Consider the following 14,510-nt stretch of genomic DNA (forward strand, 5'->3'; position numbering starts at 1 on the left):
ATTGTCATTGATGAAAATGGAAGACCCAAGACCACAATGGCTTGGGTCCCCATCTCCAACTAATTCATTTGAGCTCATGTGCAGGGTGCTTCAGGAGGAACTATCAGTAGTCATTGGATTGTTGATAGTGGGGCATCCAGGCACATGACAGGCGACATGAAGCTTCTCTATGACGTTAAATCTATTAGAGGAGGTTATGTTGCTTTTGCTGGAGATAAAGGTGGATACATAACGGGTGAAGGAATGATATCTAACGGGATTGTCAGCTTTGACAAGATCAATTTTGTGCAACAACTTGATCACAATCTTCTTAGTGTTTCTCAAATCTGTGACAAGCACTTCTCAGTACACTTTGATGCTAATGGATGTTATGTGCTGAAACCCGGCTTCAAAATTCCAAAAGAATGGATTCTCTTGTCGGCTCCAAGGATAAATGATTTGTACGTCCTTGACATGAGCCAGGCTATTACTACGTCTGCACAAGCAACTTGTTTCGTTTCAAAAGCCACTGAAAAAGACACTATCTCTTGGCACAGACGAATGGGTCACATTCACTTACGCAAAATGAATCATTTGGTTTCAAATGAATTGGTGAATGGTGTACCTCTCAAAAATTTCCATCTTCAAGACATCTGTGTTTCGTGCCAGAAAGGAAAGCAAACAAAGAAGAAGCACCCTACAAAGAAGATCAACACAGTGGCAGTTCCTCTTGAACGTTTGCACATGGATTTGTTCGGTCCTGTCAAGCACAAGAGTATTCGGGGTGATCAATACTGCCTCGTGGTTACTGATGATTATTCAAGATTTTCTTGGGTTGCGTTCATGGCACACAAGAGTGAAACCTTTGGCATTATCAAAAACTTGATCATTCAGATTGAGAATTTGTATAAGTTGAAGGTTAGGCGGATACGTAGCGACAATGGTACTGAATTTAAGAATCATTCCATGGCGGAGTTTTGCACTTCAAAGGGTATTCTTCATGAGTTTAGTGCAGCTTATACTCCTCAACAGAATGGTGTCGCTGAACGTAAGAACCGCACATTGATCGAGACTGCTAGGACAATGTTGGTAGAGTCGCAGCTACCCATTCCATTCTGGACTGAAGCTGTGGCCTCTGCATGTTACACATTGAACAGAGTCCTTACAGTCAAAAGACACAACAAGACCTGCTTTGAGCTTCTTCAGAAACGGAAACCAGATTTGTCTTATCTAGAACCGTTTGGAGCTCCATGCACAATCATCGATCCTAATGGAAAGTTTGGGGCAAGAGCAATTGATGGATACTTTCTTGGGTATGCCACCCCTAACTTACGAGTCTGGAATCTAGAGACTAAAAGGGTTGAAGAATGGTCTGAGGTCAGAGTACAAAGGCACACCTTGCCAGTCAAAAATCCGGGTCAACCTTGGATGTTTGAGTACGATGACTTCTTCAATTCGATCAATGTTGAAGCCGCTGAAGAAAATGCTGCGGCTAGGATGTTTTTCGAGAGTGACAATGCAACAGTTTCACCGGTGGTTCGTCCAATTCTTGTGAATCAAGAACCATCCTCTTCGGTGAACAACAATACTCTCAACAATGAGGATTTTCATGATGCTAACGAATTGAACGAATCTTCAGAGGATGATGAATTTCTAGATGCAGATCAAGAAGCTCCTACAACAGCAGTTCATGGTACTTCAGAGGGTACTCCTCCAGTGGAAACACATAGAACAGCTGAGACTACTGCATCATCCTCTTCGTCAATTCCGGGTCTTGAATTGGTTGTTGATCTTAATCTTAACAACCTGGGTATAAATGTTCCAGTTCCAGACAATCCAGAAACAAGGATTCATAATACCCATCCTCAACAAAACATCATTGGAAATGTGCAAAGTGGCGTACAAACAAGAAACATGTTGCGAAACAACAACAATGCAGGCTTGTATGCAGCTATTCGAGAATCCGGGCAACAAAACGACTGGTCCTTCGCGTGTTATGTCTCACAAGAAGAACCAAGGACGTGGAAAGAAGCTTTGAAAGATAATGCTTGGGTTGAAGCAATGCAGGAAGAACTGCAACAATTCCAGAAGCTGGGTGTCTGGAAACTAGTAGAGAAACCTGCTGGATACAAGAAGATTGGTACCCGTTGGGTTTTCAAATGCAAAAAGGATGACCGCGGAGTTGTTATCCGAAACAAAGCTCGTTTAGTCGTTCAAGGTTTTCGTCAGATTGAAGGGATCGACTACAACGAAGTCTATGCACCAGTGGCACGTCTCGAAGCAATTCGAATCTTTCTAGCCTATGCGTCCTTCAAAGGATTCAAGGTTTATCAGATGGACGTGAAAAGTGCATTTTTACATGGTGTGGTTGAAGAAGAGGTGTACGTCGAACAGCCTCCAGGTTTTGAAGATCCTATTCATCCCGATCGGGTTTGGTTGCTCAACAAAGCTCTTTATGGTCTTCATCAAGCACCACGAGCTTGGTATGCAACCTTATCACACTATCTGCTGGAGAACGGTTTTCGTAGAGGTCTTATCGACTGTACTCTTTTCATCAAGGAACAAGATGGAGATCTTCTTCTGGTACAGGTATACGTTGATGACATTATTTTTGGTTCTACTAATGATGTCTTGTGTAGGGAATTCGAGCGCATTATGCAGGATAAATTCGAGATGAGTGCTATGGGGGAAATGACTTTCTTCTTGGGCCTACAAGTACAACAAACGGAGTCTGGGATATTCATCCATCAGACTAAATATGTTGGTGACATCTTGAGCCGGTTCCAGATGTCTGATGCAACGCCCATTGGTACCCCATTGCCAACTAATCACGGAATTACTCCAGACTTGAAGGGAGAAGCTGTTAGCCCTTCTATCTATCGCGCCATGATCGGATCTCTCATGTACCTCACAGCATCAAGGCCAGACATAATGTACCCGACGTGCCTGCTTGCCAGATATCAAGTTAACCCGAAGGCCTCACATCTTGCTGCTGTCAAAAGGATTTTTCGTTATTTGAAGACGTACCCCGACACCGGTCTGTGGTACCCTAGGGATAATAACTTTGAATTGGTAGCTTTCAGTGATTCTGATTTTGGCGGATGCAAAATCGACGGTAAATCCACAACGGCTGGATGTCAGTTTTTAGGAAATCGCCTAGTCACATGGCAGTGCAAGAAGCAGACGTGTGTAGCTACATCAACATGCGAAGCTGAATACATTGCTGCCTCCAGTTGTTGCTCCCAAGTTCTTTGGATCCAACAACAAATGCGGGACTACGGTTTTGAATTCCTAACTACTCCTATTTACGTTGATAATTCTGCTGCTTTAGATATCACTAGAAATCCTGTGCAGCATTCAAAGACCAAACACATCGAAATCAAATATCACTTCATACGTGATTGCTTTGAGAAAAGGCTAATCGATGTTGTTAAGGTCCACACCGATGACCAACGTGCCGACTTATTTACCAAAGCTTTTGACAAATCAAGATTTGACTTTTTATTATTGGTAAACGGCATTAAGGTCAAGCAAGAGTAAACCGACATCGGAAAATCATTTTTGTAAATACCTTTGTGTTTTAAATTTGTCTTAGTTTATTGATTTTAGGGGGAGTAAATCCAAAAATCGGAAAATCCAAAAACATCGAAGAATTCAAAAACACAAAAACAATAGAAAAACAAAAATGAGTTTCCTGGCGAGCAAAAGAGAAAATGATAGTACATCAGTGGTCTATCCAAACCTCTTTAAACCTTAAATGAAAAACGATAAGCAGCTCTATATAAGATGTATCGGTAGGCTCACAATCATTTTAAAGTGTGCAGGGTGATATAAATCTTAATCGACTGAAGACCAGGTGGGAACCATTCATTGGCATATGGTCTTAGTACCGAAATTTCGTTTGATAGATTGCCGAGGTTCTGAGATATTCGGTCTTTATGCTGCTTATCATCTGGGTATCATGGTTGTATCTTTTACCGAAAAATAACGGGGACGCAAGTCTAGATCTTCCATGATACTATACATACGTGTACATATTGCATACTGCATTCGACCTCAATAAGTGATAAACAATCACATGTCCAAACCAAATAAGTGATAATATATCACATTTTTCCGGGTGTCAAGTTCGTCTCTCTGCTGTACGGAAGTACTGACCTGTTCACGGACTTGCACCTGTGCCCTCATGCATACGAAAATCAAGTTCCTCATCAATAAGTGATTATATCACATAGGACTTGTTTTCAAATCAAAATAAGTGAGTATCTCACAATTTATACGGTCAAACAGATGATAATCGGTATACTCACCGGTAAGATGAACACTCGTGCATACCTTGATACGGGAATGTGTCGTGATGTGGATGAACACCGGTCGGTAAGTATAAATCATACCTTAACGTATCCCCTCGCCATGATTACATCTGATAAGTTGAGCTTAAGTGGACAACAATACCGATAATTGTTATAGAATGCTTATCTTAATGTTAACTAACTGAACAACAAGAGTGTTTTGGCATGACCGTACACTGATATGATTCTCTTACCCTCGAAACTCGCAAAAAGAATGTCTGTATATATTTAATTTACTGCTTAACTTTTATTATCTCTTCTAAACAGTTTCGTCGTTTGGTGCATATCAGCACGACATTAGCGGTGATGTCGTTTGATAACACTCAAAGGATTTTAAATTGTTGTCTTCTAATTTCAAAAATACCAAAAAGATTTTAGGCGTGTTTTAATATAAACTTTATAAAAGCCAAAAAGATTTTATTTCTGCTTTATTTTCGATCGTACGATGTTGGAGCTCAAGTCTTCGTTACCTGAAACCTGACTGAAAACCGAACTGACTAAATCTTCATAAACGGTCAAAATTTGCAGATTTTGAAAGTTAGAATTTAAAATTGATAAATTTATTAAACTTTCAAACTGTCGGACGGTGTTTGATTTTGACATGGTCACTCGTGTGTCATTTGTTTATACTATTCCAAGCAGTTGTTCTCATTACGCGTTTAGATTTCTTGCATGTGCAGATTCTAAAGGCTAGGAGAACATGGTCGATGACAAGCCTTGGAATGAAGACACGACGAGAAGGCGCTCAAAAGATGAAGATGATCGAGTTGCCGTTGGCCATCATCAACACCTCGAAGGATCTTACTTCATAAAGTTAAAGTATTTCACGAGCATAACTCAAGGGGGAGCTTATGTTAAGGGGGAGTTTGTCAACACACTTCCTACATGATACGGGTAGTTTGTTGATACACTTTCTACTTTCAAGACGTGAAGACTTTGAAGACCCTCCGACATTGAAGACATGATAGGACATCAGAGTCTTGAAGACTTGAAGACCAAAGACCGTCGAAGTTCAAGACGAGTCTACACTTTTAGAAGAACAAGACAAAGATTAGAGATCAAAGACAAAGCTACAGCCAAGGGGGAGTTTGTTGGTGCACTTGTGTCTGTACTTTGTCTGTATTCGGTCTGATATAAACGATGTCCTGATTTGTATTGTAAGTTGACCAAGTCAACCATCCTCCGGTTTGACTTGGACAACAGTTGAAAGATGTTCTGATCGAAGGATAGCCTCGAAGGATACACCTGATCTTTCGAGGTGATCGAAAGATATGGTTCGACCATGGTTCGACCATTAGACCTCGAAGGATGATCCTTCGAGGTCCATGCTGATCTTTCGTGTAACATGTGGTCGACAGATGATCCTTCGGACCATCTGTCGAATCCTTCGAGCAGACCTGCTGAGCTGGGTATATATACCTATGCATGTGTTGAGAGTTCTAGAGTTCTGCCATTTTCACACACCCGAGAGATAGAAGCTTAGAGAGCATTCTGCCCAGAACTCACACACACACTTAGAGAGTTTATAGAACACTTCTGTAAACATTGAGCTTGTAACCGAAACCTTCATTTGCATTAATACGACTAGTGTTAATCGGTGAATCTTTGTGTGTTTGTTTCTCTACTTGCTACTAACTCGGTTTGCTTGCTAGCTTGGATTCCGCACTCGCTAGTAGGTTTGTATAACAAGGTTTAGGTTCGTAATCCTCCGCGAAACAGGGACCTACAGTATGCTCGGGTCTTGATTTTAAATGGTTCGGTTTTTAATTGTGAGTCTAATAAGGGTACTTTTGTGCAGGTTGGTTCACTAATCGCAAGTTTTCTGCGCACTTTGGGGTTTTGATTACTTGTTTATTCGAGACATTTCGGATTTTATTGACTAGAAGACTCGGGTTGTTACAGCAGTCATAAAAAATGTCGAGAAAAAGTTAAGGCGTTTGAGAATTTTTCTTGGGTATCACATCGTTACTACTCATTATTTGAAAAATCTACATGCCACTCATTTCTCTTTGAATTATGAATTGTTTAAAACATTCAAATTTATGCGAGGCAAAAGTAATAGATTTTACTCCTAAAATAATTGTGAACTTAAAAAGACTTTAGAAGCCAAATTTAAATTCCTAAGGTAATTGTTTTGATATTGAATTAATATACACCTCTAGCAACTTTGACAATATTTTTTTCGTGAAGATTTTTTTTGAAAGGTAAAAAAAAAAAAAAGACATAAAATACAATTTTCAAGGTCTCCTCCACATAAAATTGATGTTGTCGGTTGACTAATTGGAAGACGAAGGTCTTCAAACGCAACGTGAAAAAGGAATCCCACTATTATCTCAAGTACATCATCAACACTTTCCCATCATACTTGTCATGGAATTCAAATTCGGTGGGTGGATGTCGTTTGGTTAGACGTAGAAGTAATCAATTCCCTTGATTGATATAGATACGAAATTCGTAAGTTTATATAAATACGAAACTAAAGTAAAATTCGTAAGTTTGGATTTAGCTTAAAAATGTTTGGTCAGTTTTTTGAGCGAAATAAATACGTTTAGCTAAACAGGTCAGATTTGGGTGTTAACTTGTCCTGTTTGTATTTATACTGTGATTTTTTTTTTAATTTATAACTTTAAAGTAGGTATATGCAAAAACAAATATATAAATTCGGACTAAAGGAGTGTTTTCGTAGCAATTTCAGGTTATGCAATTCGTGTCTGGAATATTGCTATGCGAACACGATTTTGAACACCCACATATGAATATGTATATCACTTATGAAGCTATTTTATTGTATAACTGGGCTTAGAGGAGAGTTTAGGAGCTTGTAAATGATGGGTTACATAATTGTAGAAATATTATAAAATTAGTATTTTTAATGACAAATATTAACCCTAGTATATTTTACACAAGTAATTCTAACCCACTTACCCAGTTTGAACTTCAGCCCTTCCCTCTAAGAAACATGTACCTCCAGTGGGATAAACTAGTATTCTTGATGAAAAAAATAATCTATGGCTCATGATAATGCAAAAAAAAGAAAATATATTATCATATATGTATTATTGGAGAAAGAAAATTTTCTGGAAAAAATTAGGGCTTTGCAAATTATTTTCTTTTTGAGTAAAAATTATCAAAATCAAATAAAAATTTAGCTTATAAATACCTAGATATGAAGTGTATATGTATCTTTATATGTATATGTATATGTGTAGGTATATATATGTATATGTACTTGCATATGCATATCACCCTTGGAGCGAGTTGCATACTGCATAGTAGACAAGCTCTATATTAAGTAGCAAGATCGAGTAGCTCCCATGGCATAAACATGTGTCCCTGATATTGCTTTTGTATATTTGTGTTTACAACTAATAGACGGATTATTTATCTTAAGCCTTACACCCGATAAGAGAAAAAAGGATCATTTATCTCAAACCCTACACTCTAAAGTAAAAAGAGGTGAAGCCCATTATAGATTATGCACCATCATACCATATACACACACGACACATGTATATGTGTATGCATGCGTATATAGTACATATTTTGTTTATATTCATGTATATTTCTATGTCTGTCTATATGTGTGTGTTAGGATCTGAGTTTGATATGATTGTGTTTGTTTAACTAAAATGAAAATGAATCAGAAACAATTGCAACGGAAATAGATGAATAAACTTTCAACACAATCAAAGAGAGAACAATTTTAAGCAAACATGTTTAACATAGAGTCGAATGATTGTATTTGATTACAATACTCAAAACTAATGCATGCATGCACAAAGTCTCCCCCTCAGCCTGAGCTCACAATGATCGTTCGTACAGAATGACTTGGTGATGAAGAGAGCTAGAACAGTACATGGTAGTGTTCTATTTATAGTACAAACAAACCACTGAAGCATCTTTGCTGACGTCACAATGAAAGTGACATCTAACCTCCTAACAACCTATAACCACTGATCTATACAAACAATGCTTACTGACTACTGATTACAAATAATACAAATTACAAAGTAAACTACTGCTTCTCATTCCACTGTTATAGCTCCAGCAGTGCTTTGTGTCTTCAGTAGTACTTGATCCATATCACTAGATTCAGCATCAGTGCTTGGTCTTCAACAGTCTTTGGATGATCATCAGTTGTTGTAGATCAACAGTTGTTGTAGAAGGGCAGTATTTAGAGATCATCAGATGTTAGGCCACATTCAAGGGGAAAGACCGATGCAAACAACTGCTTATTGTGAATCAACTGATCTGATCCAGTTTTGGCTTTAATCAACTGTTCCTTTGTAGGGTTCAATCCCAACATTGTGTGTATGGATTTGTATAGTGTTCGTGTCTTTTAAACACGTAGGTGTGAGTATGTCTGTACACATTGGCGGATCTAGAAATTTTTTCCGGTAGATTTCTTTTGGTAGATACTGTAATTTCATATGACCGAACATAAAAGATTCTCACTAATAATTCCAAATTGATTGAGTTTTTAAGAACCCAATCTTTATATACTGGATCTGCCCCTGTTTGTACATATACGTATAGTATGCATTTTTCTAGGCATTTATACGTGTCTGGGTATGTGAGTGTGTGTATGGATTCTAATGTGAAATATGTATACGTGGGTTGGAAAATTAGTTGAATTTTAGCTCCCTCAACAAATATGGATGAACACACTAATGAACCAAATCAAATGTAATGTATAATCTCCTAAACAAAAAATAGTTTATCTGCATGTTCTCTGATCTCATATTCCCATATATTTTGATAGGTTGTCCGAGTACCTAACTCTCCCATATTATCAACCCTATTTAATATGAGCTCAAGGATTTTCTAAATAATTGTTTCAAGTTATTGTTAATAGTAAATGTATTTTTGTAAATAATATATTTAATTTTATTTTTATTTACTAGACATTATTATTCTTTTAAAATTTTTATTTACTAGATATTATTATATATTTAGTTGAACTCATTTCAACATATTGTTGAAATTGCCCCCTTCAGTTTCCCACTTGGGTAGACTTTAAAGATAATAAATAATTTTTAGAAAATCACATCTCATGATTAATCATATTTTTGTCCAACTCATTAACACAAATCTATAATTACTCAATTCTAAATGCAACAGAACCCGCATAGTAGGGCAATAGTATCAATAATCAACACATGGTTTTTGTTTAGAGACAACACAAGATATTCGATTATGATTTTATATATTAAACTTCGGACCCGATCATAACAAAAAAATAATATAAGCTTAAATTAAATGGATACTAAACATTTAATATTTTTTTAATTAGATGATCATTTCAAATTAAATAGATACTAAACTTTTAATTTTTTTTTTTTTATCAAATGATCATTGGTGTGGAATAAATAGATGATTTGGTCCAAGTCTACTCCCTCTTTGACAAGGCAAAAACCACATGGTTTGTCCCCCACAAACCCATATCACACGGCTACATGTAAAACCCACGAAATAACCAACAAAATCCTTAAAGACTTTAACCCTATGATCTTGCCTCACAACCAACTTTCTTTTTATATCTTTGCCGGGCTTTTAAGTGTCTTGTTGGTTGGAATACATATAGATATAGTATATCAGTACACCCCCTACCCCCACCCCACCCTCACCCACCCCCACCCACCCCCACCCAACGTACATCCAACCCCACAATTGCAACACATATGACCGACATTGTCCTCCCATTGATCTTTTCATGTCTTCTCTAATTTCAACTTATCTTTACATATATATAACATGCTAGCTAGCTAGCAATATTGCTTACAAGTCACAAACACAACTCATTGCTTCTTTATATTATAAAAGATACACAACACTAATAAGTTGTAAAAACATGTCAACAGAAGATCAATTTGGGCTTGAGATCACCGAGCTCCGGCTAGGGCTACCAGGTGGTGGAGAGAGGAACGTGAAAAAGAGGGTGTTTCTGGATATTCTTGGTGGTGGGGATGAGGTTGATTTGTGTGGTAATGGTGGTGGGAAGAATAGAAATATGGAGGTTGCGGTGGGTTGGCCACCGGTTTGTTCATATAGAAAGAGAACCATAATCAAAATGTATGTGAAAGTGAGCATGGATGGGGCGCCTTTTCTTCGCAAGATCGATATTAACGGTTTCAAAGGGTATTCGGATTTCGTTATGGCTCTTGAGAAGTTATTTGGTCTTGGTAGGTTTTCAGTCTTGTATTTTTTGATAAACTAACTTGTTAGGGTTCACTAAATATATATATGTGTGTATGACGTTAATTTCCTCAGGGTTACATATGACTCACTACCAGTTATCCCAGTAATTAGGTCAAATTGGCATGCATGATACAATGAGTTTTTAAATTAAACAAGAAAATAAAAATTCTAACTAAGAAAAATATTTAAGTGAATACAAATTTTCGTTATATTGTAACCCATTTAAGAGGTCCTAGTTATAAAACAATTGATAGTGGATATTCAAAATCTACTAATTAAAGGGACAATTTTGAAATTGATATTTTCTTATTTTTGAGGTATATTTATATTGATTTTGTACTATTTTTTCGAAATTTTTAACGGTTAGGTTGGGTGTGGACATATATTATAACTTTTTAAAAAAGAAAGAAAAGCGACATTATTTTATGTAGAAAAAGTGTATCGTACAAAATGTCTTAACGTACGAAGCGTACGTTATGGAAAGTTCGCATGTTATAACCTCAGAAAAGAAATCTCGCATGTTGAAAAAAACCAAAGATCGCATGTTAAAAAAAATTATTTCGCATGTTAAAAAAATCGCATGTTGCTGAAAAAACCAAAATCGCATGCTCAAAAAAAAATCACATGTTGATACCGCATCTCGTACGTAACGTATGTTGAGGCAATTTGTACAATAACCGGCCTCATTTAATATTTTTTATTCTTTATAAAAACAGGTGATGAATGCGAGTACATACCAATATATGAAGACAATAATGGAGACTGGATGCTTGTGGGGTTCGTCCCGTGGGAGTAAGCTTTTATACTTTATTTAAATTTTAATTACTTTTACTTATTGTTTCCTTTTTAATTAACTAATGCAACAAATGCAACCCGATACATAACTTCATGTTGTTGCTAATTAATTATTAAGGGGCTGTTTGGTAGCCTCTGAATGGTCATTAAGAGGCTATCTCTTAATGGAACCATTAAAAATTTTACCAATGAGAAAGTAGAAGAATGTGACATGTGATGATTTACCATTCAGAGGTTACCTCTTAACCATTCAGACTTGACGTTACCTCTTATTCATTCAGAGGTTTTAAACCATTAAGAGGTAGCATCTGAATGGTCGTTAACAGGCTACCAAACAACCCCTAAGACATGTAATAATGTAGACAATAAAAATAAGAAGGATAAGAATAATGCTTATATTAAACCTTACACAAGTTTTATTAAAAGTTTAAGCATTTTAAAAGTTTGTTACATATATATATATATGTATGTATATATGTGTGTGTGATGTATATACATGTGTTGTTTATGGACAACTTCACAGTTGAATGTAAACGCAGGGTGAATGCTTGTACAAATGTATGATCATCAGCTTTGTTTTTATAAAATCGACTATTTGGTTAATGTGATTGGAGTTATGTTTAATATAACATGTCAGTCAACTTGAATCAATTAACATGATATATAGTTAATATAAAGACTCGATCATATATCTAGTTAAAACACGAGGTGTCACTCTTTTATATCTTATATATCTGATGATTAACTAAATATACAATTTGAAATTACAGGATATTTACAGAAACATGCAAGAGACTAAGGATGAAGAAAAAAGTATTAGACGGTGGACTACAAACCAAAAACTTAATGAGGAAGAATGAAAATTAAATTAATGATAGGCAAATTTATCAATTAAGTTTAATTATTTGTAGTTGATGTTTTAATAGTGTCACCAGTTAAGAATATACATGTTAATCTATTAGGTAATTGATCATAAATTAAGTTGGTGAGGCTATGTACGTAGGTAGTGAAAAATGTCAACTCCTTTATCCTTTCAAGTAGCTTCTTTACAACAAGATTATGGAGTTCAAAAAATGTTGAAGTTTATTTTTCTGTTTCCTCACTTATACATTCTAGTATTAGAACTTGTGTAGTGGTTTAGTGAATAATGTCTTTATTTTTGGGCGTTTTCTGCTATGTGTTAATCCAGTCAGTAAAGAGGCATTATTGGACATTTATACAAAAGGGGTGTAGTGAAATAATGCCCCAACCAATCATTACACAATCATTATTTTTTTTTAATTTAAAAACTAATAATATTTCATTAAATAAAAAAATTACAATACTAAAAAAAAAAAACGATCATACTTAAAAAAAATACATTAATTTTCGTCTTCGCTTTTGTCATTCTCGTCATCTTCGATTCTTCAGCTGGGATATACCGAGTCGACCATGCGTGTTGTACCAGATCAACCATTAACGCGGAATGGTGGGGTTCGTAACGCAATTCCCGTGCATTATTCACTCTTTCTTCCATTGACGTTTGCGGATGCTCCTCCTGAACGGCTTCCGGTACATAATTTTGGCATATCGCCTTTCCTTCATCTTCCAAAATCATGTTGTGCATGATTATACAAGCGTACATAGCATCTCTCATTTTTTGCTTGGTCCATGCATGACAAGGATTTCTCAATTATTGCCATCGTTGTTTAAGAACCCCAAAGAATCTCTCAATGTCTTTCCGTGCAGACTCTTGAAACTTTTTAAAGTGTGCTCTTTTTTCATCGAACGGATCACTAAAAGTCTTCACGACAATCGAATACCTAGGATAAATTCCGTCGCACAAATAGTATCCATGGGGGTAGTAATTTCCGTTTGCGTAGAAAGACGCTTTTGGAGCTCTGCCAGAAATATAGTCCTCTAACAACGGAGATTGTTCAAAAACATTTATGTCATTGCATGACTCGACCACGCCAAAGTAAGCCGACCAAACCCAAAGGTCCTGTGAGGCAACCGCCTAAAGAATAACAGTAGGTCATTTTTGGTCACCCCGTGTGTTGACCTCGCCATGCGGTCAGACAGTTATCCCAACGCCAATGCATACAATCCAAGCTCCTGATCATACCCAGCAAACCATGCTCATTATAATGGACCTCGTAAATCTTTTGAAGGTCGTACCAAGTGGGCGTTCTCAGATAACGCGCACCGTACAAATTTATAATACCTTTAACAAACGTATACAGCCATAAGCTAAAAAAAAATAAAAAAAATACTTGTAATGTTTATAGTAAAGTATAGGAATGTACCGCGACAAAAATCTCCAAGGTGTCTCGCGTTGTTTTCTCGGCCATTTTTAAATACTCGTCGTTGATGTCGGTCGTGTTTCCGTAAGCAAAGACTCGTAGCGACGATGTACACTTTTGAATACCGGTGAATTCAAGTGTCCCTTTCACATCCGCTTTTTGTTTAAAATAATCGAAGTTGTTTTCAAAGTCCTCGACGATGCGTAGAAACAAACGCTTACTCATCCGGAAACGACGCCTAAAAACTTCTGGGTTCGGATATGTTGGCGCTTCATCGAAATAATCTTTCATCAACCGATCGTTTGCCGCCCGTCGGTCTCGTTCAATATAATCTCTTGTTTTAATTTCACGTTCGGGCCGGCTACAATGCTTCATATATCGCACCGCTAGTTGACAAGCACTCATAATCGCCTCTTGCTCGACCTCCTCATCGGTGGATTCACCTTCATCCGCTAAAAACTCTTTATAGTAATAATTTGCAATGGACGAGGAACTAGGAGAATCCATTTTTTTATAAAAATGGTTTAATATTTGAGATTGTATAGGTTTTTGTTTGTAAAAAATGTGATTTTTTGTGTGTATATACATAAAGGTGAGAAAGGAAAAAAGGAAAAAAATAAAAACTATCCGTTGCTTTTGACAATTGCATTGGTCTTATTGGTTGGTTTCAAATTGTTCAAGCGTGGTTTCAAACACGCCAAATCGAAAAAATTGAGCAAAAACGCCCAGGGGGCGGGTCTTCGACATTTTCGGGCGTGGTTGGCGAAAAAAACCCGCCCAAATTTCTACCACTACGGGTGATCTTAGTTTGGTTTATCTTATTAATAAATGATTACTTATTTACATGTAATCAGTAACAAATTCAAGATTTATTTATTAGTGTCACTTTTTAATGCATTCGGTA

General features: G+C 36.7%; 2 protein-coding genes across 2 annotated transcripts; one reads left to right on the forward strand and one right to left on the reverse strand.

The window, feature by feature from the left end:
• Window positions 1-9,894: 9,894 nt before the first annotated feature.
• On the forward strand, window positions 9,895-12,420 carry LOC110886677 (auxin-induced protein AUX22). The gene is made up of 3 exons (XM_022134513.2): window positions 9,895-10,513; window positions 11,246-11,321; window positions 12,095-12,420. Exons 1-3 carry the CDS (start codon window positions 10,183-10,185, stop codon window positions 12,189-12,191), a joined length of 504 nt encoding a protein of 167 aa, XP_021990205.1. The 5' UTR covers window positions 9,895-10,182; the 3' UTR covers window positions 12,192-12,420.
• A 576-nt stretch (window positions 12,421-12,996) lies between these two features.
• Window positions 12,997-14,113, reverse strand: LOC110883386. Its single transcript, XM_022131153.1, has 2 exons — window positions 13,610-14,113; window positions 12,997-13,320 (listed from the first exon to the last, which is right to left on the reverse strand). The coding sequence occupies exons 1-2, from the start codon at window positions 14,111-14,113 to the stop codon at window positions 12,997-12,999; spliced, it is 828 nt and encodes a 275-aa protein (XP_021986845.1).
• Between the last annotated feature and the right edge of the window lie 397 nt (window positions 14,114-14,510).

Source organism: Helianthus annuus, chromosome 10 (assembly GCF_002127325.2).
Source record: "Helianthus annuus cultivar XRQ/B chromosome 10, HanXRQr2.0-SUNRISE, whole genome shotgun sequence".
Taxonomy (NCBI): Eukaryota; Viridiplantae; Streptophyta; class Magnoliopsida; order Asterales; family Asteraceae; genus Helianthus; species Helianthus annuus.

Coding starts and splice junctions, on each gene's coding strand:
- LOC110886677 (XM_022134513.2), top strand. CDS start 10,183: ATGTCAACAGAAGATCAATTTGGGCTTGAGATCACCGAGCTCCGGCTA. Junction 10,514..11,245: donor TGAGAAGTTATTTGGTCTTG/GTAGGTTTTCAG, acceptor TTATAAAAACAG/GTGATGAATGCGAGTACATA. Junction 11,322..12,094: donor GTGGGGTTCGTCCCGTGGGA/GTAAGCTTTTAT, acceptor TTGAAATTACAG/GATATTTACAGAAACATGCA.
- LOC110883386 (XM_022131153.1), bottom strand. CDS start 14,113: ATGGATTCTCCTAGTTCCTCGTCCATTGCAAATTATTACTATAAAGAG. Junction 13,321..13,609: donor CCTTGGAGATTTTTGTCGCG/GTACATTCCTAT, acceptor GTTATTCTTTAG/GCGGTTGCCTCACAGGACCT.